The sequence below is a fragment of the Rhinopithecus roxellana genome, chromosome 15, assembly GCF_007565055.1.
Source record: "Rhinopithecus roxellana isolate Shanxi Qingling chromosome 15, ASM756505v1, whole genome shotgun sequence".
Taxonomy (NCBI): Eukaryota; Metazoa; Chordata; class Mammalia; order Primates; family Cercopithecidae; genus Rhinopithecus; species Rhinopithecus roxellana.
The window spans coordinates 79683832-79707287 of NC_044563.1; the positions used below are offsets into that span (position 1 = coordinate 79683832).

Consider the following 23456-nt stretch of genomic DNA (forward strand, 5'->3'; position numbering starts at 1 on the left):
AATTTTCTTTGCTGCAACCTGAGCAGTTTCCTTTTTGGTTGGGAATGCTTCAATCCACCCTGAAAAAGTATCTACAAAGACAAGTAAGTACCGATACCCGTATTTTCCTGGCTTTATGTCAGTAAAATCTACTTCCCAGTAAATACCGGGCCTGGTTCCCCTGAGCCTTGTTCCCGTTGCAGCCAGGGATTGGGGGTAGGCGTTGTTAAGCTGACAGACTTTGCAATTTGTCACGATGCTGCTGGCCGTCTCGGCTATATGTCTGATTTTGAGCTTGGAGCGTCTGATCAGGTCTATCATCCGCCGGACACCCAGGTGGGTGGTTTGGTGGATGTGTTCTAACACTTGTTGTCCTAATTTTTCTGGTAGGATGGTTTGGTCATTAGTATCAGTCCACCACCCATTCTGGATCTGTTTCAGGGGAAGTTTGTCGATCCACTGGAGATCTCGTTCCGAATAGTCAGGGAGATATGGCAAGTCCCGGGGGCCCGGATCAGGGAGCTGGAGTGCAAGGAGTTGGCTGGGAGCCTTTGCTACACTCCTTGCAGTTGCCCTGGGCAATGTACAATAGCCAATTTTTCTGGTCTCCATAGGGCTGTTAACAGGGCTAGGATCTCTTGCTTGTTTTTTATCTCTTTTCCTTCAGCCGTTAGTAACCCTCGCTCCCTGTAAATGGCCCCATGTATATGCGCCGTACCAAAAGCATATCGGCTGTCTGTGTATACTGTCAGTTTCTTCCCTGCCCCTAAGGTAAGAGCTTGAGTGAGCGCTATCAGTTCGGCCTTCTGGGCCTATGTCCCCGGGAGCAGGGGTTCTGCCCAGATTACCTTAGTCTCTGAAGTCACTGCTGCTCCTGTATACCTCTGGCCTTGGTGTATGAAGCTGCTCCCATCAGTGAACCAAACGAGGTCAGCGTCAGGAAGTGGGTGGTCCTGCAGGTCCTCTCGAACTCCGTGCACTTGAGCTAGTATCTCGGTGCAATCATGGAGCGGGGCGTCCAGGTCCGGGTTGGGCAGCAGCGAGGCAGGGTTTAAGGTTGTTGGGGGCAGGAAAGTGATCCTGAGGGGGTTTAGTAGTAGTCCTTGGTAGTGGGTGAGCCGGGCGTTACTTATCCATCGATTAGGTGGCTGTTTGAGTACACCCTCGATGGCATGTGGGGTAACGACCTGTAATTCTTGTCCCATGACAAGTTTATCAGCATCTTGTACCATCAGGGCCGTGGCTGCAATCATTCGGAGACAAGGGGGCCACCCAGCAGCCACTGGGTCTAATTTCTTTGACAGGTAGGCAACTGGCCTCCGCCAGGGGCCTAAGTTCTGAGTTATTACCGCCTTGGCAACACCCTTGCTCTCGTCCACGTATAAGTGGAAGGGCTTGGTGACATCAGGTAGTCCTAGTGCAGGCGCAGAGAATAGGGCGGTTTTGATCTGTTGGAAAGCCGACTCAGCTTCTTCTGTCCAATTAAATGGCTGCTGTCCCCGTGTTGCCTGATATAAGGGTTTAGCCAGCTCTGTGAACCCAGGTATCCATAGTCTACAAAATCCTGCCGATCCCAGGAATTCCCTTACTTGTCGGGTGGATTGTGGCCTGGGGATCTGCAGAACAGTTTGCTTCCAGGCGTCTGTTAACCAGCGTTGCCCTCCTCTTAGCAGGTACCCCAGGTATGTTACTTCTGGTTTACAGATTTGAGCTTTCTTTGCCGAGGCTTGGTAGCCCAGATCCCCTAGAGCTTGTAAGAGACCCTTGGTCCCTTGGATACAAGCTTCCTGGGTCTCGGCAGCAATCAGGAGGTCATCAACATACTGTAGTAAGGTTATTTCAGGGTGTTTGCGTCGGTACTCACCCAGGTCTTCATGGAGGGCCTCATCGAACAGGGTAGGAGAGTTTTTGAATCCCTGCGGCAGTCTGGTCAATGTCAGTTGGCCACTTATGCCCCTCTCAGGGTCAGTCCACTCGAAGGCGAAGAGCTTTTGGCTCTGAGGGCCTAAAGGCAAACTGGAGAAAGCATCTTTCAAATCTAAAACAGTGTACCATTGATGTTTAGGGTTTAGGGTACTCAGGAGGGTGTACGGGTTAGGCACAGTTGGATGTATGTCCATAACCCTCTTATTGACTTCTCTTAAGTCTTGTACAGGTCTGTACTCTCCACTATTAGGTTTCCATACCGGCAACAATGGAGTATTCCAGGGCGAGTGACAGGGGCGAAGGACCCCTTGGTCGAGGAGCCGGCGTATATGTGGTGCAATTCCTTTCTTGGCCTCTAGGGGCATTGGGTATTGACATACCCGAACGGGGTCTGCCCCAGGCTTGAGTTCAACAAACAAGGCAGGACGGTGTTTTGCTAGTCTTAAGCCCCCTGTTTCTGCCCAAGCTCCTGGATATTGTTGAAGCCAGGTTGCTATGTCCTGGTCAGGGGCCGCTTGCTCCTGGTGGAGCTGGTACTCATCTTCTAAGGTTATAGTCAGGACCGGCACGGGCTGATTTTGGGAATTGGTCACGATGGGCCCCTCAGGGAGCAAATGGATCTGTGCTCCCATTTTAGTCAGCAGGTCTCTCCCTAGTAAGGGACAGGGGCTCTCAGGGATGACCAGGAAAGAATGGGTTACATTCCTGGCTCCGAGCTTTACTGTTCTTTGTGTTGTCCAGGGGTATTTCTTAATTCCTGTGGCCCCTTGTACCCACGAGGACTTGGAGGATAATTTTCCATTAGTTTCAACTAGGACTGAGTGCTGTGCTCCCGTATCGACCAAGAACTGAACTGGGGACCCCTCCACTTGCAAAGTTACCCTAGGTTCGGGGAGGGGGTCCGAACCCCGTCTTCCCTAGTCTTCGTCTTGAGTGACTAGTACGGGTGTAGACCTAGGGGGTCCCTGTCCTCTGCGTTGTTTCTTTTTAGGGCAGTCCTTTATCCAGTGGCCAGCCTCCTTACAGTAGGCACATTGGTCTTTGCTTAGATTATCATGTCTGGGGGACCGCCTAGGTTGGGCGTCCTCTGGCTGTAGATGCTCTTTTTGTACTACTGCTGCCAGGACCTTGGTCATTTTTTCAGTGGCCTTAAATTGCTTTTCCTCTGGAGTATCTCTATTATTGTAAACTCGCTGGGCTATCTGAAGGAGGTCCTGAATCTGTTTTCCCTCTAAGTCTTCTAATTTCTGGAGTTTCTTTTTAATGTCTGGGGCCGCCTGATTTACAAAAGACATTACAACAGCTGCCTGACTCCCTGGGGCCTCTGGGTCTATGGGGGTGTACTGTCTAAAAGCTTCCATTAGTCTTTCTAAGTAGGTAGCTGGGCTTTCTGTCCTTTCCTGCAGAACAGAGTATACTTTAGCCAAATTAGTGGGCTTGCGAGCAGCTGCCCGGAGACCCGCCATTAGAGTCTGGTGATAAAGGTGTAGCCGTCCCCTACCTTCTGCCATGTTGTAGTCCCACGCCAGCCTGGTCAGCGGAAAAGTCGCATTTATGAGGTCGGGGTTGGCAGTCGGTTGACCGTCGTCCCCCGGGACCAACTTTCTAGATTCTACCTGGATTCTCTCTCACTCCTCCGTTGTGAACAAAATTCGGAGGAGCTGCTGACAATCATCCCAAGTGGTCTGGTGAGTGAACATGACACTATCTAGTAAAGCCATTAAATCTTTGGGGTTGTCTGAAAACCGGGCACTCTGAGTCTTCCAGTTATACAGATCACTGGTGGAGAATGGCCAGTACTGGAGCCTGGGGATTCCTGTGTCATCTGGGGATCCTATTTCCTGAAGGGGTAGAGCCACTGTGGAGTCAGGCGGCTGGGGGGGGGCTAATCCGCAAAGTACACCCTCGCGTCTGCCCCACTGGTCCTTCAGAGTTACTTTCACTTTCAGTGAGCTCGGGTACGCCGGCCGCCTCCCGTCCGCCTACTTCTTCCTGCGGCTCAGCCTGGGGGGCTGGCCTGGGGCCCAGAGAGGTATGGAGGGGGATCTATGGACAGTGGGTCCCCGCTATCAGGTAAAACAGGATGGGGGGGCGGTCGGTTGCTTGGATTTTAGCGGCCGAGCAACCAGTGCCTTGCATGGTTCGGGGGCTAGTAGGAAAGGGGACAGCCAAGGGGGTGGGTTCTCAACAAGGTCCTGCCATATGAGAATATGTGGGATTTGGGATTTGATCCTTGTGGCCAGCACGCCCAGGTAGAAAAACCTTGGACTTTACTTTAGTAATGACAGGAAGATAGAATGTCCCTTCAGGTGGCCACCCTACATTAAAGGCGGGCCATTCGGAGCGGCACAGAGTGATTAGCTTTCCCCTCCTGATTTCCACACTAAGATCATGGCCCCTTGCTCTAACATCCTTGAAATTATTTATGAAGAGAGATAGAGGTGTGCTTTGGGTATCACCCATCTTAAACAGTAGCGCCCGGAGTGGCGTCTGGAACAGGTCCTGCAAGGGAAAGTGAGTTGCTGGAACAGGTCCTGCAAGGGAAAGTGAGTTGCTGGAACAGGTCCTGCAAGGGAAAGTGAGTTGCTGAATATCAACAACAAGTTATGTCAGTCGCGAGCACGCTCCAGAAATCTGGATCAGAATTAACTCAGTCAAGAATCAGATGAGAGCCAGGGGACGTCTCCCACTGGTCTCCGCTGGCCGTCCTATAGCACGTCCGCCAGGACTATGTCAGCTTTCAGCTTCAGTTACAGACCTCGCGAGTCACAGATACAGGTTCAGAACAGACACAGACAGACAAACAGGGACGAGCCGGCTCACCTATCAGCAGATCGATCCTAGTAGATCTGTTGACCAGGGGTCTGGTGGGCTTGGGGAATCCCGGATGAGCCCCCAGATGTTATGCCCAGACCGTTTATTCCCCAAAGAAGACCACCAGAGTCCAGAGTCAAAGCCAAGTGGCAAGGATCTTTACTGCAAGTTCGAACTTGGTCCCTCCGTTCCACAGCATACAAGAGGGCCCCGAACGATGCATGTGCTCGCTTTTTATAGCCCGATGTAAACAGGATATGTAAGGTTACAGAGGAACAAGGAAATTCTTTTGGTTACAGCATTACAATTGGTTAACATTTTAAGTTATACATTTAGCAGTTTTTTTTATTGGTTCCTGCGCTTTCAGTAAAACCACTCCACAAACGGTTGTGACCTTATCGGGGACTCTCCAGGTGGTGTTTTTCTAAAGTTGAGACAAATGGAGGAATGTTTGTACTGGGCCCAGGAAGTTGAGACAAATGGAGGAATGTTTGTACTGGGCCCAGGAAGTTGAGACAAATGGAGGAATGTTTGTACTGGGCCCAGGACTGAGATATATGGAGGAATGTTTGTACTGGGCCCAGGAAGTTGAGACAAATGGAGGAGTGTTTGTACTGGGCCCAGGACTGAGATATATGGAGGAATGTTTGTACTGGGCCCAGGACTGAGATATATGGAGGAATGTTTGTACTGGGCCCAGGAAGTTGAGATATATGTTTGATTTCTTACAATGGATATCCGGGTGCTGGAAGCTTGAATAACCCCAAATAGATTCAACCCAAATAGGTCCTCTCTGAAGCACATTATAGTCACATTGTCAAAAGTCAAAGACGAAGAAATAATTTAAAGCAGGAAGGGAAAAATGTCAAGTCACATGTAAGAGAATCCTCATTAGACTAACGGATTTCTCCCAGATTTCTCCCTGTTATAGGCCAGGAGAGAATGGGATAGTATATTCAAAGTAGTGAAAGAAAAAAGCTGTCAGGCAAGAATATATACCCAGTAAAGCTATTCTTCAGAAATGAAGGAGAAATAAAATTTTTCACAGATAAGCAAAAACAGAATTTATTACCACTGGATCAGCTGTACAAGAAATACTCAGTGGAGTTTTACATTGGGAAGAAAAGACGATAACCACCATCATAAAAACATGCAAAACTGACTGTATAACTAACTGGTAGAGCTGATACATAAACAAGAAAGAGAAAGCAGTCAAATCTTATCACTACAGAAAACCACTCAATTCCAGACATAAACAATAGGAGAGGAAGTAAGGAACAAACAATATACAAAACAATTAGAAAACAATTGTCGGGAAAAGAAAGAGAGATCAGCCTGTTACTGTGTCTATATAGAAGGAAGTAGACATAAGAGACTCCATTTAGTTCTGTATTTGAAATGCTGTTAATCTGTGACCCTACCCCCAACCTTGTCCTTGCAAGAAATATGCGCTGTGGTGACTCAAGGTTTAATGGATATTGGGCTGTGCAGGATGTGTCTTTGTTAAACAAGTACCTGAAGGCAGCTTGCTGGTTAAATATCCTGCCCGTCCCTGGGCAATGGAACATCTCCGGGTAAAACCCATTGTGTGCTTTGTTTACTGAGCAAGGAGAAAACTGCCTTTAGGAATAAGGTGGGGCTTGCTGGAACAATGCTGCTAAAAGGCTTATGGAGATGTTCGCATATGCATCTCAAGGCACAGCATTTTCCTTTAAATTTATTTATGTTACAAGGATTTTTGTTCATATGTCTTACTGCTGATTTCCTCCCTACAATGATCCTATTGTCCAGCCACTCCCTTATCTTTTTGATGGTAAAGATAATTATCAATAAATACTAAGGTAACTCAGAGGCCGGTGCCGGTGTGGGTCCTCTGTAAGCACAGCACCGGTCCCCTGGGCCCCGCTTTTCTTTCTCTATACTTTGTCTGTGTATTATTCCTTTTCTCAAGTCTCTCGTTCCACCTAACGAGAAACACCCACAAGTGTGGAGGGGCAGGCCACCCCTTCAACAATAGAATGACAAAAATAAGTCCTCACCTATTGTAAGTAATAACCTTGAATGTAAATGGACTAAATTTCCCATTTAAAAGATGTAGATTGAATCTGGCTATGGTGGCTCATACCTGTAATCCCAGCACTTTGGGAGGCCCTTTTTCACCATCAAAAGCCTAAATATTGGACTGTCTTAGATTCTAGTCTGAGCTTAAAATTACAGAATTATTCCTGTGTCATGTCTGTCTGTATGATCTTACTCGTCCCATGGTCGATGTCTACCATCCAAATAATAATTTCCAGCATACTTTTATTTCTAGCCTGGACCTCTTATCTCTTGCTCAGGACTGGGATATCCAGCTGTTTTCTTGATGCTTCCATTTGGAAGTCTAGTGAGCATCACAGATTTAATATATTTGCTTTCCCACTGCAGTGCTCCTCCAGGCTTTTCTTTCTCAATAGATGTTATCATCATCTACTTGTTCAAGCAAAAGCCCAAGGATCATCCTAGATTCCTTCTTACTTCCTCTCAATCCAACCCTGTAACATCCAAACCACCAGTAAGCAAGTCCTGCAGGGTTTTTTTTTCCCCAAACATTTAATGTATTTATTTAGATATATTTGATTTATATTGTTTAGCAAACCACAACATTTATAGGGACAAAAAAGTATTACTAGTTTTATAATGTAAAAGCAGTCTGTTACCCCATCCTAAATTCTTATTCCCCAAAGCAACCCTCTCAACTCTGGCTATTTCATCTGCTATTTACTTCTGTGTTTAAACATTTCTCTCATAGAGATATATAAAGTGTATATATGTAAAGTATGTAACATATAAAAGTATATATATTGAGATAGAAAGCCCCTAAGGGAAAAATTCTAAACATACATGCATGTGACCACCCCCCGGGCTTACACGAACAACTTATCTGGAAAACCCCCAGCCGTTTGAGGTTGCGAAAAAGGCGGGAACCAACCAGAAACTGCCGAATGTTCAACTTTAAATGTTAACCAATAATAAGCTTGTAACTACTGTTTCTCTGTGACTTGTTTGTACTTCGCTATAAAAGAAACCCTAAGGCCAGGCGCGGTGGCTCAAGCCTGTAATCCCAGCACTTTGGGAGGCCGAGACGGGCGGATCACGAGGTCAGGAGATCGAGACCATCCTGGCGAACACAGTGAAACACCGTCTCTACTAAAAATACAAAAAACTAGCCGGGCGAGGTGGCGGGCGCCTGTAGTCCCAGCTACTTGGGAGGCTGAGGCAGGAGAATGGCGGGAACCCGGGAGGCGGAGCTTGCAGTGAGCTGAGATCCGGCCACTGCACTCCAGCCTGGGCGACAGAGCAAGACTCTGCCTCCAAAAAAAAAAAAAAAAAAAAAAAAAGAAACCCTAAAACAGCAGCCGGGGCCTCTCTCTTTACCTGCCATTGTATAAAGCGGAGAGGTCCGGGTTCGAACTCATAATAAAGCAACCCCGGCTATTTGGCTTTGACTCTGGACTCTGGTGGTCACTTACTGGGGTCTTGCAACTTCGGGCACAACAATATAAAGTATATTCTATATATAGAACTATTTCTTGATTTTTTCAGTGTTAAGTATGATCTATTGACTTTTTTTTTTTTTTTTTTGAGATGGAGTTTCTCTCTTATCATCTAGGCTGGAGTGCGGTAGCATGATCTAGCTGACTGCAACCTACACCTCCCGGGTTCAAGTGGTTCTCCTGCCTCAGCCTCCTGAGTAGCTGGGATTACAGGCATCTGCCACCGCACCCAGCTAATTTTTGTATTTTTAGTAAAGATGGGGGTTTCACCACGTTGGCCAGGCTGGTCTTGAACACCTGACCTCAGGTGATCCACCTGCCTTGGCCTCTCAAAATGCTGGGATTACAGGTGTGAACCACCGCACCCGGCCTCTATTGACTTTCAACTATTGGAACTGTGGTTTTAGCTTTCTTATATGCCCATTTTCTCCTTCACCAAATACGTACACTTTATCTTTTCCTATCCTCCAATACATCATCATCATCATAATTTTTGGTTAAAATCGCTATTTAATGTTACCTTATTTCATTCATACTGCTATGACAAAATACCACAGACTGGGCAGCTTATAAACAACAGAAATTTATTTCTCAGAGTTCTAGAGGCTGGGAAGTCTAAGCTCTAGGTGCCGCAGACTTAGTATCTGTTGAAGGCCCACTTTCTAATTTATAGACAGCATGTTCTTGCTGTGGCCTCATGTAGTGGAAGGATCTCTGTGGGGCCTCTTTTACAAGGAGACTAATCTCTTTCATTAGGGGTTCACTCTGATGACCTAATCACCTCCCAAAGAGTCCACCTCCAAATATCATCACCTTGGGGGTTAGGATTTCAAAAGATGAATTTTGAATTTTGGGTGATACAAACATTCAGACCATAGCAAATGTTTATCAGTATGACTATATAAATATTATCCACAGTAAATCCATCTAACCTGTTATGAGCATTCTTTTCTCTTCCCTCTGGAGTTAAATATTTGCCATCTTTTTTTTGGGTTGTGTTGAAAATTTAAAATATTTAAAAATATTTAAAGTAAATTATAAATTTACAAGAAATTGCATAAATAGTACAGACAGGTCTTGTCTGTACCCTTAGGGTACAGAGGTTAGAGGCCTCATGTACCCTTCACCCAGTTTCCCCCAATGGTAACATTTTGTATAACTGGAGTACAGTATCAACACTGGAAATTGATACTGGTAAAATCCACAGACCTTATTTAGATTTCCCCAGTCCTCTCTGTTTTAACACTAAATGTATCTTGAAGTCACCACTTCTGTCTATCTTAACCACTGCAACTTTTGTCAAAGTTGCTATCATCTATTTTAGGACCACGGCAATATCCTCCTGATTTCTTCTTGAACTGTTACTCTCCTTTATGTTTCTACAGAGCAGCAAGAGGGATCTTCTAAAAATATGACCAGATCACATCCTTGAACACTTCCCTGTTACCCTTACAATAAAATTCAAATTCTTCACCATGACCTCCAAGGCTCCTGTTGAATCCGGCTCTTGTCTGCCTCTTCAGTAACACCATGGACCATTCCTTGATGTTCCCTCCATCTAGCTGTACTTCCTGCAGCTCTTCCAATGGTTGGCTTGCTCTCACCTTTGAAGTCTCAGCTCAAAGAACACTCCCTTGGGCTCTCCCTCATCATCCTAACTAATAGGTCACTTAGGATTGTCATTATTTTTTAGAGACAAACTCTCACTATGTCACCCAGGCTGGCCTCAAACTCCTGGGCTCAAGCAATCCTTCCACCTTGGCCTCTCAAAGTTCTAGGATTACAGGCGTGAACCACTGTGCCTGGCCATGTCACTTATTATTCTTTATTGTCTTCTATATATAAATGATCCCAATCTATAATTATTTGATTTATTGATTGGTTTACTTGCTTAATGTCCATTTTCCATACTAGAATATAAATGTTATAGGACAAGAGGTTGTCTGTGCCATCCACTGTTCTGTTCTCATTACCCCACACAAGGCCTGGCATGGAGTGTGCACCTAATAAATGTTTGAATAAATATTGACTGGATCAGGGATTCTTTGGATGGGCCTGTGCGCTCTAAGAGCTGTTATATCCACCAGCAGTTGTGTATTAACCTAGAGACGGGCTAAGGCCTGTCCTCAGACTGAACCCACGATGGCTTCCTCTCCCTTTTCCCTGATTTTGCAGAGTATAGAAGAAATAACATAAAATTTCTTTTTTTGCAATTAGTTTACAAAATAGTAGAGACTGCTTTTTGCCCTCTTACTCATGACTTCTCCTCTGGGAAGCTACTTTTGCCTGGCAAAAGGGCCCTACATATGTGTTCCCATAGCACTTTGATAAGGTGTAATTTATATTCAGTGAAATTCACCTATTTTAAGTGCACAGTTTGATGAGTTTTGATAAAGGTAACCACCCCAAAGAGTTTCCTGGTACCTTGGCTTATTCTATTTATTTAATATTGTGATAAAATACACTGAATATAAAATTTACCATCTCAGTCACCTTTAAGTGTACGATTCAGGCTGGGTGTGGTGGCTTACACCTGCAATCCCAGCACTTTGGGAGGCTGAGGGGGAGGATCACTTCAGCCCAGGAGTTTGAAACCAGCCTGGGCAACATAGTAAAACCCCATCTCTATTTTTAAAAAAGTGTATGGTTCAGTGGCATTATGTACATTCTCAATGTCGTGCTACCATCGCCACCACCCATCCATGGAACTGTTTTCATCTTGCAAAACCAAAACTCTGTGCCCATTAAACAATAACTCCCCATTCCCTCTCCCCACAGCCCCTGGCAACCCATTCTATTTTCTGTTTCTATTAATTTGACCTTTGACTTTTTAAAAAAAGTTGTGGTTAAAAAGTCATAACTTACTATCTTAACCATTGTTAAGTGTACAATTCAGCAGTGTTAAGTAGCAGCTTTTTTTTTGTTTGTTTTTTGAAGACAGGGTCTTATTCTGTCACCCTGGATTGCGGTGGTATGATCTTGGTCACTGAAGCCTCAACCTTCCAGGCTCAATTGATCCTCCCACCTCAGCCACCCAAGTAGCTGGGAATACAGGCGGGTGCCATCATGCCCAGCTAATTTTTGTATTTTTTTGTAGAGATGGGGTTTTGCCACCTTGCCCAGGCTGATTTTGAACTCCTGGGCTCAAGGAATCCACCTGCCTCAGCCTCCCAAAGTGCTGAGATTACAGGCGTCAGCCACTGTGCCTGGCCTGCAGATTATTTTTAAGGTAGTTTTAGGTTTAGTTAGTGATGAATGCAGAAAAGCCCCAATAACAGTCGCTTAAAAAAGGTTGTCCATGGCTGCCCTGACAGCTCCACCATCACCAGGGACTCAGGCTTCTATTTTGTGCTTTGTCATTTGCAACACACAAATTCTATCTATCTTATAGTCCAAAACAGCTGTTTCAGTTCCAGCCATCACCTCCACATTCCAGCTAGCATAAGGCGAAAGTGGGGAGAAGGGCACACTTTCTCTCTTCTAGAGCCCTTCATAGAAATTACACATACTATTTTGTGCTTATATCCCATTGGACAGAACTTAATCACATAGGCCCATCTCACTGCAGTGGAACTGGGAAATAGAGTCTTTCTTTTGGATCACACGTTTCAGTTCTAGTTTATGGGTCCCATTGCTGAGAAGTAAGAAGATAATGCATGTTGGGGAACCTGCACTGGTGTCTTCCACAACTTCCCTTCCTCATAGTAGGGAGGGAAGGGACCCCTTCAGTCAGGGGCTTGTGTCTTTTATAGCTTAGCACAGAGCCAGGTGCATTTAGGTGCTTAATGTTTGTTGTACAAATATATGATTACAGCCCAACCAGCTTATTGTTGGTTTTTAAGAATTACTGTTTTTATTATTTTTTTGAGACAAGGTCTCGCAGTGTTGCTTAGGATGGCCTCAAACTTCTGGGCTCAAGGGGGCCTCCCAGCTCAGCTTCTCAAGAAGTTGGGATTACAGGTGCCTGCCACCACATCAAGCTCTAATACTTTTTTTTTTTTTTTGAGACTGAATCTCACTCTGCCACCCAGGCTGGCGTGTAGTGGCTCACTACAACCTCTACCTCCTGGGTCAAGCGATTTTCCTGCCTCAGCCTCCCAAGTAGCTGGGATTACAGGCGTGTGCCACCACACCCAGCTAATATTTGTTTGTTTATTTATTTATTTATTTTTTAGTAGAGACAGGGTTTCTCCATGTTGGCCAGGATGGTCTCAAACTGTTGACCTCAAGTGATCCACCTGCCTTGGCCTCCCAAAGTGCTGGGATTACAGGCGTGAGCTACCATACCCTAATTTTAAGACTTACTGAAGTGAAGCCCTAAAGGGGGAAGAGACTAGAGTCCTCTAGTCCATGTTGTCACCAAATTCAGGAAACTGCTTTACTGCATACTTGGCAGGTGGCCTCCACCTGGCCACGCCCGCTGCCAGGCACTCCCCGCCTGCACTGCTGGGCACCTCCAGCCATCACAGCCCCTTCCTGGTGCAGAGTCATACTTGGCCTCCATGGAGCTGCTGCACTGGTCCTGCACCACCCTCCATATGATGTGTCTACATCCACAGGTCCCACTGACCCCAGCTCTTCCTTGTGCTGGGCAAAGATGCCTCCTATGGGTCTGCATAGGACATGTTTCTCCTTGAGTGTGTTGGGGACATTCCAGGCCTGAGAGTGTCCTGAGGCTGAGAGCCCCTGTTGAGCAGAAGAGAGCTGATGGCCCTCTTGCCTGGCCAGGACTCTCCGAAGGACTGCAGCTCCAACATTTTCTCACCAGTGAATGAGATGATTTACTCTTGACTTGGGATTTCTTTCTTTCACATGTAAAGACACCTTCACAGCACCAAAGCTGCAGATTCAGAGAGGGACATCAGGTTGAGGAGGCGGGAGGGATGTGTGTCACAGGTCCCTGGATGCTGTGTAGATTTCTTCGTTGGCCAGTGAAAGTCCCCACATCTCACGGAGATCCCCATTCCCTTCCCGAGGAAGCCTCTAGATGTCAGAGATGCAGACATTGCACGTCTCAGTGGACAATCCAGTCCAGAAATGGGGGTGCAGAGAGGGGCTTCTGTTGCTCTTGAGCGGGAATTCCACAGCCCTAGGTATGGACTTAGGTGCTGAAGGGGGACCCAGGAGAGAGGTGAGGACTGGCGAGGGAGTGGATGGGGAGGGGTTTGGGGCATGTGCACAGGAACCAGGGCTGGCCCCAGCCCTCTATAATTACCTGAGTTACCACAGACACTCCACAACCTCCACAAGGCCTGCTGACTTGACCACAGAGGGACCCACGGCTGTCGCAGACTGTGGCTGAAAGTCTGCGGGCTGCCAGTCCTCGGCATGGTCATTCCGGATAGGTTTATTTTATTTTTTATTTTTTTGATACAGAGTCTCACTCTGTCACCCAGGCTGGAGTGCAGTGGCACAATCTTGGCTTACTGCAACCTCCGCCTCCTGGGTTCAAGTGATTCTCCTGCCTCAGACTCATGAGTAGCTGGGATTACAGGTGCACGCCACCATGCCTGGCTAATTTTTGTGTTTTTAGTAGAGATAGAGATGGGGTTTCGAAGCTAGTCTGGAACTCCTGACCTCAAGCGATCCACCTTCTCCAAAAGTGCTGGGATTACAGGCTGAGCCACCGCGCCCAGCTCTGGGTAGGTTTGTGTTGTGAGGCCTGATGCTCTGTTCTCTTCTTTCCTGAAGTCCGTGGCCCTCTGGTGGCCTCTGTGGCTTCTTGAGCTAACCTCATCCACTGTGGGCCTCAGGTTCTGCTCCCCTAAACATGGCTGCAGAGGGTAACACCATCTCCCAGCACCCTTCTAAGAGTGTGGCTGCTAAACTCTTCAGGGACACAGTACTAGAGTGTGACAAAGACCCCATAGGAGGAGTCACACAGGTGCGAGGCTTCACACGGTGCCCCTCATTTCCTTCCAGAAACACCTCCATACTCTAACTCTTACTACCCTGAGGGTGGTGCTCCCCACATTTCTCTGGCATTTGATCTCCCTTCCCCCACAGCAGCTCTTCTCACCAAGATGCCTTTCCTTGGCACGGTGCTGGCAGCCCAAGCAGGGCTGAAGGAGAGGGGCCTGTGTCTCAGGGGTGTTCCTCCCTTCGGAGCGCTCTGGGTTGGCAGCATCTTGCTAAGGGGCTGTCCGCCTCCCGGCCTGGGACATGGACAGCTCCTCCTCCTCTCTTTGTGCATGGTAACTACAGGGGTGGAAGGCAAGGCAGAGAGGTTGACAGGAGGTAGCAAGAGTGGGAGCCGGTGGCATAATTTAGATCTGAGGCCTTTAAGAAAAATGCTCAGAAACAATCATCCTACCCAGTGCTAAATTATCAGATGAGTCAGCCTCTGGGCAGCTGTCACCTTCCTCCCCCAAATTCCCTGGCAAAGCAGGGAGGCTGGCTTGGGGTTACCTCTCTAACTCTGAAAGCAATTGGAACCCACAGTTGCCCTGTGGTCCCCCTCTAGCCCCCAATCCCAGGATGCTCGCTTCCATTTTACTCTAATTTTAGGGGAGGAGCCAGGGATGGGGCTCAGTGTTCCCTCCCTACTCCCAAAGGGACAGTATTTGTCCCCAGTCCTTTCTCCTGCCGATGCTTTTGGATTTAGGAAGCGATGCCTCGAGGACATGGGCGTCTCCCAATAGCGGATGTGCCTGGAGGGGACATTTCTGAAGAACTACCAGAGCTGAGAATTAAAAGCAGACTGCATAACTTAGCGCAGGTTCACGCAAAGCCACTTGTGCATTCAAGAGCCAGGGCCATGTGGTTCGGCCCATGTGTTGGCAGGTAAGCGTGTTGTTCCGGCCAGGTGAGTCAGCAGACATGGGATGTTTGTTTATTTGGGAAAATGTGTCTCGTTAGGGTCATTCTGAAAATAAGCCCAGTGTGCAGTCATGAGCCTCTGTGGCAGCGTCGCTACTAAGTGGTTGGGGAGAAGTCAGGAAAGAGGAAGAGGTGGCATCCCCCAGCCTCACCTGTGGAGACCCCAGCGAAGTGGGGCAGGCAGGCACTGCTGGAGGAGTGAAGGCCACGTGGACACGAGGACAGATTCCAGAGGCTTGGTTTTATTGTGCAGTTTTCTTTTTCCTCAATGAGATGCCATAAGCTGTGGTGGCACTATGCACAGTCACAGAACAGGAAGAACCACCGGGCGGGGGCTGGGGGTTGGGAAAAGCCATTTCCTGAGAAGTGTCCAGCTCCTGGGTCTCACTCCATGGCCTGCCTCGGGCCCCGCAGAGGTCCCTGAGAAGGCAGGCCTGCGGGGCAGGGGGCTGTCTGAGGGGCTCAGGCACCAGCCAGCAGGGGCTGGCACTGATGGGCGAGGGGAGGAAGTACCTCCCTTAGAAACTTGGGCCAAACCTTGTGTAGCTCTGGGACTCCACCCCACCTGACTTGGAGGCTGTAGGCCAGAGCTCTGGAAGCTCTTGGGAGCTTGGGACAGCCTGAGAGGGTCTTGTCCTCCTCTGTAGCCCTCTCCACTGTGGGTGGAGGCAGGGAGGGGCAGCAGGCCTATGCTTTTAGCTTCCTTAGGCAGGGAGGGATGATGAATCCTCATCCTTTGCTTCCTCCTCCAACCCTCCACTAGCGCTGCTTTTCCGGTCAAACCTGCATCTTCACTGGCTCATGCCCCAAGGCCCTTGGGGAACTTGCACAGTGGTAAGGAGGGCTGCTTTTTTTTTGGGGGGGGTTGTGGCTGAGAATGCTGGAGATGCTCACTTCTCTCCCTCAGAAGGTAGGCCACAAATTCTTGGTGGTGCTCTCACATCTGGGGTCTTCAGGCACCAGCCATGCCTGCCGGAGTGCTCTCAGGACAGACCGTGTCCGTGCTAGGTTCAGGCACAGCCCAACCACTCCTCATCCAAGTCTCTCCCAGGTCTCTGGTCCCAATGGGCAAGGATGACCCCTCCAGTGGCTGGTACCCCACCATCCCACTACCCCTCACATGCTCTCACTGTCTATCAGGTCCCCAAACCTGGCTTCCCTCTTCACGAACTCTCTAAGAAAAGGAAGGATAAACCCTAAATAAACCAGACAGAAGCAGCTCTGGAACAAAGAGTACAAAAAGACAGCCAGAGGTGTGCGGAGAGGGTGAGGTGCCGCGGGGATGTGGGTAGATAATTGCATGCAGCACTGGGACTCCTGATGAGGGATGGGGTCCCCACTTCTCCTCGAGGTGTGAGGGACTGTGGGGAGGGGGTCAGCCGACTCAGAGAAGTAGGATCTCTGCACTGGAATTTGAGGCTTCCTGTCTCCTCCATGGGCCCCACCAGTCACAGGGACATGAAATCCGTGGCCTGGAGAAGGGAGAGGGAGAGTAGGAGCAGAAGCAGCCACGAGGTGTTCTGAGCCAGCAGGCTGATGCCCTCACACTTGACCAGTTTGTCTGCCGAAAGAGAAGAGGGCCGGGGGAGGGGTAGGAAAGAAGAGGGATCAGGACTCAGTAAGGCACAGGCCCAGAGCAAGGGTGTACTCCCTTTGGGAGGCAGGTAGCATGACGTCTTAGCTGGGACCAGGAGCAGCCTGGCCTCACAGAACCAGCCATCTTTCCCGTTTGCAGATTACTTACCTCTTGCACACATATCATCTTATGAAAACCTTACTAAACATCATCACAAGAAAACTGGCTGAGGGAAGTGGTGTCATCCCTGTTTTCCCGCTGGGGAGAGGGAAGATTAGGGAGGCCAAGGGCCTTGCCCACAGTTCTGGTGGAAGCATCCACCACACTACTCTGCCTGTCTGACTGGCCCTGAACTTTTCACCCCATTCACACTGAAGGCAATGGTTCCCCAGTTGACCAGGCAGCAGTTGGGAGAGGTGAGAGAGTTATGGGGCTATTCTCTCCAGCCCAGCCAAGGGAACTGCCTGCTGTCCCTGAGCCTGGCTCTCCCAGTTCACTTGGCCTTTTTAGGAGTCTGCCTCACCTCTGAGCACAGTGACGTTCTGGGAGGAGATGGGCGGGGAATGGCCAGAGTGGTGGAGTGCACACGTGTAGGTCCCCTCATCCTTGCTGGTGAAGGCGGATAAGTAGAGGACCTTCATGTTGTATTTGCTGGTGAAGTTGGTTCGGGAGCGGTATGTGTGCTCAGGCACCCCCACGGTGCCAAAGAGCACGTGCTTCTTTGTCTCACGGGTCAGGCTGAACTCGTACTGGATGGGTGAGCTGGTGGTATTTTCATGGCGGCAATCCAGACGAAGGCTCTGGTCCACTAGGCAGGCTGTTAGGCTGGTCACCTTCTGCCCTCGGGAGACCTGCAAGACTGGCACCAGCAGTGCCTCCTTCAAATTGGAGGGGCCTACAGCGTAGGGGCCTCCCACCCACCTGAAGTGGAGAGATGGGCCTGGCCAGGGAGGGGACTGGGGTCTGCTCTCTGAGTGCCTTTCCCCACTCCAGGGATCCCACTTCTCCTTTGCAGACCCCAGCCTCCCTCCCAAGTCTGCTTGAGTCTTGGATCCTATCAATGTGTTTCAAGGACAGGAGATTTTGGGGAATTGATACAGGTTCTGGGTTCTCAATTGGGGATTTTAGTTCAATATGAGGGAGGGCTCAGCAAACTGTGTTTCCAAAAACCACCTCAGGCCGTCAGAGTATCAGCGAGGTGGATTGGCTGACTTTGGGATGAAAAGAGCCCTCTGAAAAACAGTCACCTGCGCTTTTCTGAGACTGTGAGGGAGAAGCCACTTCTCTGGAGGGAAGGAAGCCAGGGTGCCTGGAGCCCCAGCCCTGCCCCATGCCAGGTACCTGTTAGCAGGAGAGCGATGCTGATGGCCGGGTTCATGGTTCTGGGAGCTCAGTCCTGGATCTGGGTTGGGAACAGGATGGGAATCAGACAAGGGGTGCCATACTTACTGCCAGGGCTGGGGGTCCCTGGGAACATGACATAAAATGGCTATGGCAGACATCTAAGTCCCTCTCTCCATCCCCCCACCCCCCCATCCCTACTTCTCATTGAACATGAGAAGTCACTGGCTCTTTCCTGCTCAGGAGAAACCAAGTAAGGAGGGAGAACAAGCCCTGTCACAGTGTGCTTAGCCATGGAACACTTACTAGCTGGGTGACTTTAAGTGACTTTACCACTCTTTCTCCTCTTCTTACATTAACATAGTGTATGGTAATGTAAGACCTATGAGGGACAGGGCTTCCTATTTTTTAAAAAAATTTAATCGTGGCAAAATACAAAAAGCATAATAATTACTATTTTAACCATCTCCGGAACTCTTTTTGTCTTTCAAAGTAAAACTCTGTATCTGTTAAACAAAGACTCCCCATTTAGGGACTTCCCATTTCCTGTTCAGAAGAAAATCCCCAATGCTCAAAACCGTTTCCATTTGCAGATTACTGGCATATAGCATACACTCCAAAAATATTTATTGTGAATGAATGAATGAATCTCTCTGAATCTTACATACCCACCGGGTTATGATGGAAGTTAAGAAAAACAACCAACATCTGGCGATGACTTCTTCATAAGTGAGCCACAAATCCCTAAGTCATTCGCCATCCCCAGTGGATGGCTAGAGACCATCCCCCACGGCTAAGGATGCTCCCAGATAGGGAGTATCTATTCCTATCTGGATAGGGCACAGGCTAAGCGTGTTCCTGGAGGAGAGAAAGCCACAGTGATCTCCGATTGTATGTGAGTCAAGGACGCTTCCCAATGTCCAGCTCTCTGGAGTTCCTGGGACTGCAGCTTTCCAGCCCAGTTTCAATAGCCACCCTGGCTCGGCTGTCTGGTCTTTTTTTTTTTTTTTTTTTTTTTTTGCAGCCTTGGCTGAACCAACCCTTGGCGAGGCGACGCGGAGCAGGTAGCCCAGCCTGTCCGCAGAGCAGTGCTCGCCCAGGAGAGGCCACAGAAGGGGCGTGCACCCACGAGCGCGCGCAAGGCATTGCCTGGGTTGAGTGCGCCCGGGTGCGCCACTCGCCGAGTTCAGGATCTCTGGCGCTCAGCCCCTTGACGGGTGAGGCTAGGATCCTGCAGCGGCTGCAGCTACAATCAATGCTCTCTCTGTCCCGGGGTGGAGCTGCTGCCCTGAGCCAGATCCAGGAGGAAGGGGGTCTGCATCTGGCTTTTGATTCGAGGACTCTTGTTTGAGATGATGTGCGGGCTTGGGATCTAGGAGGGGAAGGGGGAACAGTGGTAAGAGCAAGAAAGGGAAGAATTGGGTCTGGGGCTGGAGAGGGTAGAAGAGCCAGGGGAGGGGTGGAGAGCGGCTGGGAAGGTTCAGTCTGTATTCATGTCCTCGGGTTTGTGTCCTCAGGCGGGTCCAGACCCAGAGAAGGTCTGCTCTTCCTCCCTCTCAAGCCCCCGGCGGGCCTCACCCTTATCCATTTCCGTATTCCAATCCTTCTCCTTTCTCAGCTGAGTCCCCCTTCCCCCTCTCTCATCCTTTTCCAGTTCTCCCCTCCCCCGTCCGCCCGCCTTCCACCCAGTCCCCGCCTGCGGCACTGCGGCTTCCTTCTCCTCCGGTGCCCCGCACCCAGCCCGCCGCGAGGTCACCGGGCAGACCCCCTCCATTCGCCATCCTTCGTCTTTTCCCCACCCCTGCGAGCTGGGTTTGGGGACCTCTGGGTGGAACGTAGACCAACAGTTTGTCCTTGGTGCCCTTCCTCCTTGTTCTCCAGCGCCCCAGCCCCAGACACCCGTCCCCCAGCGGGCGAAAGCCCGGGAGCGCCTTCCCCGAAAGACGTCGCGGTGCGACGCGGCCCCTTTCCTGCAGTAGCATCCCACTCCCGCCCCTGCCTGGAAAGCAGGCCCCTCCCTAAGCTCTGCGCCCTCTTCCCTGGGCGCCCTCGGACCGTGGCCCGAAGCCTAGTGTTGGGAGGGCTTGCATGGGCGCCTGACGGCAGTCCCCGAGCCCCAGGTCCCGCCGGCTCTAGTTCCCACCTGGACTGGGGTCTTCCGCTGTCGCGGCCTCCTCCAGACGCGCCGCCGCCTCCGGTTGCTGCACCCAGCTCGGAGCCCGCAGTTTTCACCCGGGATGGAGGAGAGGGGGAGCGGGGAGCCGGGGGCTCAGCCAATCAGAGGCGGAGATGGGGGGAGAAAGGATGGCAGGGTGGGGTGGGGGGGGTGGGGAAGGAAGAGAAGGCGGTCCCGTATTGGTGTGAGAGTGGCAGGTTGCGGCGGAAGGGGGCCCTCATTCTGTGGCCGGGGTCAGGGTGGGGCAGCCCAAAGACCATTAGCCTCCTCTTTGAGCCCTGCAATGGTTGTTCCCCTTTTAATGCTTTAACCCTTTTCTTCTGACTTATTCTTCAGAAGTCTGTGGGAAAGCCACAGTGTAAGAGGTGCAGGATGCAGGCCGGGAGCGTCCACGCCTCCGCATTTCCTTTTCAGCTGGAGCCCACCTCCTCCGGAGACTCCAGTGAGAAGTTTTGGAATATTCCAGTCTTTCTGAAAGGAAGCTTGTTGGGTGTTTTTCAATGTTGGAGCAGCCCTTCGGAAGCAAGGCAGGCCCTGGACCCACCCTGTCCGTCCCTGGTCCCCAGCCCCATTTCGCCCCCTCATCTATTCCAGAACACCCAGCCCTTCAGGGGGCCTGCGGGTGCTTTTTGCTCTGGGCATCATGTCTCCTTCAGCCCCTGGGCTGGCACCTGCTGGTCCAGACAGCTGGAAGGTTCTTCTGGCTTTCCTGAGTACAGTCTGCTTGTTTGGTCTTCAGACCAGGGAGGGAGTGTTGCCTGTTAGCAGGCACTGTGTTGGGCACATTACGTTCATGGCCACCTTTACCTCACGGCCGCCTGCTGGGTTCATCCCATCTCAATCCTCACCTCCTGTCTTGGCTAGTAAGTGGGAGAGCTGGAGAATTGACCTGGGCTATGGAACCCCGGCTCTCAAGGGTGAGCCATTCCTCTTGCTCATCCCTGCCCATTGGGAGAGGAGAGGAACTCTGGGAAAGAGGAGGAGACAGCTCCACAGAAAGGACTCAGTGGAGGCCAGCTTCTGATCACCTGGGGCACTCCTGATAACCCACCAACTGGATGTCACCAGAAGCCCTAGGCTCATTTTTGTAGACAGTGCTGATGACTTGTCTCTCACTCACACGTGTGGTGAATTTTTTGAACCAGCGTTTATTTGATTGGTTTGTATCCTGCCGGTCTCTATGAATTCTGGTCGAGACATTCTGTGGGCTGGCCCTGCCTCTCCGCTGTCTGCCTGCCTGTTCTCCTATTTCTTCATGGAAGTCAGCCCTGACACCTTCCCTGCAGTTTCTGATACTGCAGTGGCACTGCTGGAAGCCACTGTTGGAAGCTTGCAAGTGGGAGGAGATTCGCTTGGTTTCCCAGCATTTAGAGTGATGGAACGTTCTAACTGGAATGAGCCTTCCAGACTGTTAAGTCCAAAGGAGCTATTCACTTTGGTAAACCGCAGAGGCTTCTAGGGCATTTTATGAAAAATGCAGCCCACCTTGCCCACCTAGGACCTCCTTAATCTAGTACTAGAGCCAGCTGAGTCTGCACTTCTCTCGTGCTCCCCAGGATCTGGGGGACTCTAACACGTGATCTGGTAAGACTGTCCCTCTTCATAGGCGAGCTAACCTGATTTCTTGTTTGTAGGGTACTTTTTAAGGCTGTGGATGTCCTTGCCCCTTGCTGCTGACTTCCCTCCTCCCTCCAACTCCATCCCAGCCATCTTCCCATTCATCTACCTGATGCATTCCAGACATGCTGGCTCTGGCTTCTTTCTGTCTCTTCATGGCAGTGTGTTCCTTCCTGCTTAACAGCTTTCTGATTCTGAGTCTAGGGATCTTAACTGCAGAAGGCATCTGGGCTCTGCTGGCTGAGACCCTGGATGCTCCGTTTCCCACTCTTTGGCCCTGTCTCTGAGTGTTGCTGCGTGGAAGGCCTAGCAGTGCTATTTTGATAAGGTTATGAGGGCCTGGCCTAATTTCTGGGTCCCCAAGCACCTTGCTTTCAGGAAGAGGGGGGGAGTATAGACTGTAGAAGGTGTGGCAATTCTGTTTCTGCCAAAGCAGGATCTCTGACTGGATGGAATTAATGGCTCAGATGAGACATCTGAGGTCAGGGGATAGACCACAAGGTGGTGGAGGGAGGGAAGAGATTTTAAAACTCCATTTACTGTGGACAGGATCGGAGTGCTGAAAGCAGCAAGGCTTTAGAGGCATCCAGCTAAGGCATGACTTCCTGCCAGAAGACTGTGGCTGCCCTGTTGGTCTCTTAGATCTCTCTTCTCCCACCATCTCCTGTTGTCCCAGTCAGAAACACATGGGGATAAAAAGTCTTCTAAAAACACACAGTCCTTTAGCATGACCTAAGGACTGCCAGCCATTCACTCATTTCATCAGATTGTCTTTGTAGAATCACAGAGGTGGCTACAGCTTTCCCATCTTTTACATTTTATTTTATTTTATTTTTGAGACAGGGTCTCACTCTGTTGCTGGGGCTAGACTGCAGTGGTACAATCACTGCTCACTGAAGCCTTGACCTCCTGAGCTCAAGCGATCCTCCTGCCTCTGCCTCCTGAGTAGCTGGGACCATAGGCACTTGACACTATGCCCAGCTAATTAAAATTTTTTTTTAATTTTTAATTTTTAATTTTTTTTTTTTAGAGCTGGGATCTCACCATGTTGCCCAAGCTGATCTTGAACTCCTGGGCTCAAGTAATCCTCCTGCCTGACCTCTCAAAATGCTGGGATTACAGGCGGGAACCACTGCACCTGGTTTGCCTCATCATTTTATAGCTGGGACTTGAGGCCCAAGAAAGGTAATGATTTGTCAAGGTCAGACAAATATTTTGAAGAATGGTCTGGACTATTAGATCTTAGGTCTCCTGACTCTGTGTACAGTGCTCTCCAGTGCTCCCAGAGCGGACCCTCAGATCTCTGCTAGACTCATTTCCCTGGTTCATGGTGAAATAAGTAAAACGAGGACGGTCCGGGGTACTCTGAACATAACTGTCAGATTATCACCTTGTTTTGATTTTATGTTCTTCACCCTACTGATGAGGGAGAGAGTCCCACCCCCTAAAGTTAGGAGGATCACAACATGACCTCAACACTGGACAAATGAGATCAATAGCAGTTTATTGGTCACATATGCTCATACCCAGGAGGATAACACTGCATGCCATGGATTGCTACATGGGAGTTGCACTCGGGGATTACCAGGAGCAGTGGGAGGCAGGCTTTGTAATGTCAAAACGGTGGAATATCCCTGTTTCCTGTAAGAGAATGTGATTGGCTGTTTGTGTA

The 23456-nt window shown here is 49.6% G+C and overlaps 1 protein-coding gene and 1 long non-coding RNA gene across 5 annotated transcripts in view; one reads left to right on the forward strand and one right to left on the reverse strand.

The window, feature by feature from the left end:
* The window catches only part of LOC104657222, a 122297-nt gene that overhangs the window by 21522 nt on the left and 77319 nt on the right, over positions 1-23456 (forward strand). The window lies entirely within an intron of this gene.
* THY1 (Thy-1 cell surface antigen) lies at positions 15297-21981 on the reverse strand. Of its 4 annotated transcripts, none has more exons than XM_030917917.1 (4): positions 21894-21981; positions 17992-18052; positions 17174-17509; positions 15297-16635 (listed from the first exon to the last, which is right to left on the reverse strand). In XM_030917917.1, exons 2-4 carry the CDS (start codon positions 18026-18028, stop codon positions 16523-16525), a joined length of 486 nt encoding a protein of 161 aa, XP_030773777.1. In that variant the 5' UTR covers positions 18029-18052; positions 21894-21981; the 3' UTR covers positions 15297-16522. The 4 variants fall into 4 exon arrangements, with proteins under 4 accessions (XP_030773777.1, XP_010355283.1, XP_030773778.1 ...); XM_010356981.2 differs by lacking the exon at positions 21894-21981 and adding an exon at positions 20135-20340; XM_030917918.1 differs by lacking the exon at positions 21894-21981 and adding an exon at positions 20135-20232 and having other exon boundaries at positions 17174-17458.

Excerpts from the sequence above, each read along its gene's own strand:
- THY1 (XM_030917917.1), bottom strand. The coding sequence starts at position 18,028 with ATGAACCCGGCCATCAGCATCGCTCTCCTGCTAACAG. Across the intron at positions 17,510-17,991 it reads CATCGCTCTCCTGCTAACAG|TCTTGCAGGTCTCCCGAGGG; the intron begins GTACCTGGCATG and ends TGCTGGTGCCAG. Across the intron at positions 16,636-17,173 it reads GAACGTCACTGTGCTCAGAG|ACAAACTGGTCAAGTGTGAG; the intron begins GTGAGGCAGACT and ends CTCTTTCGGCAG.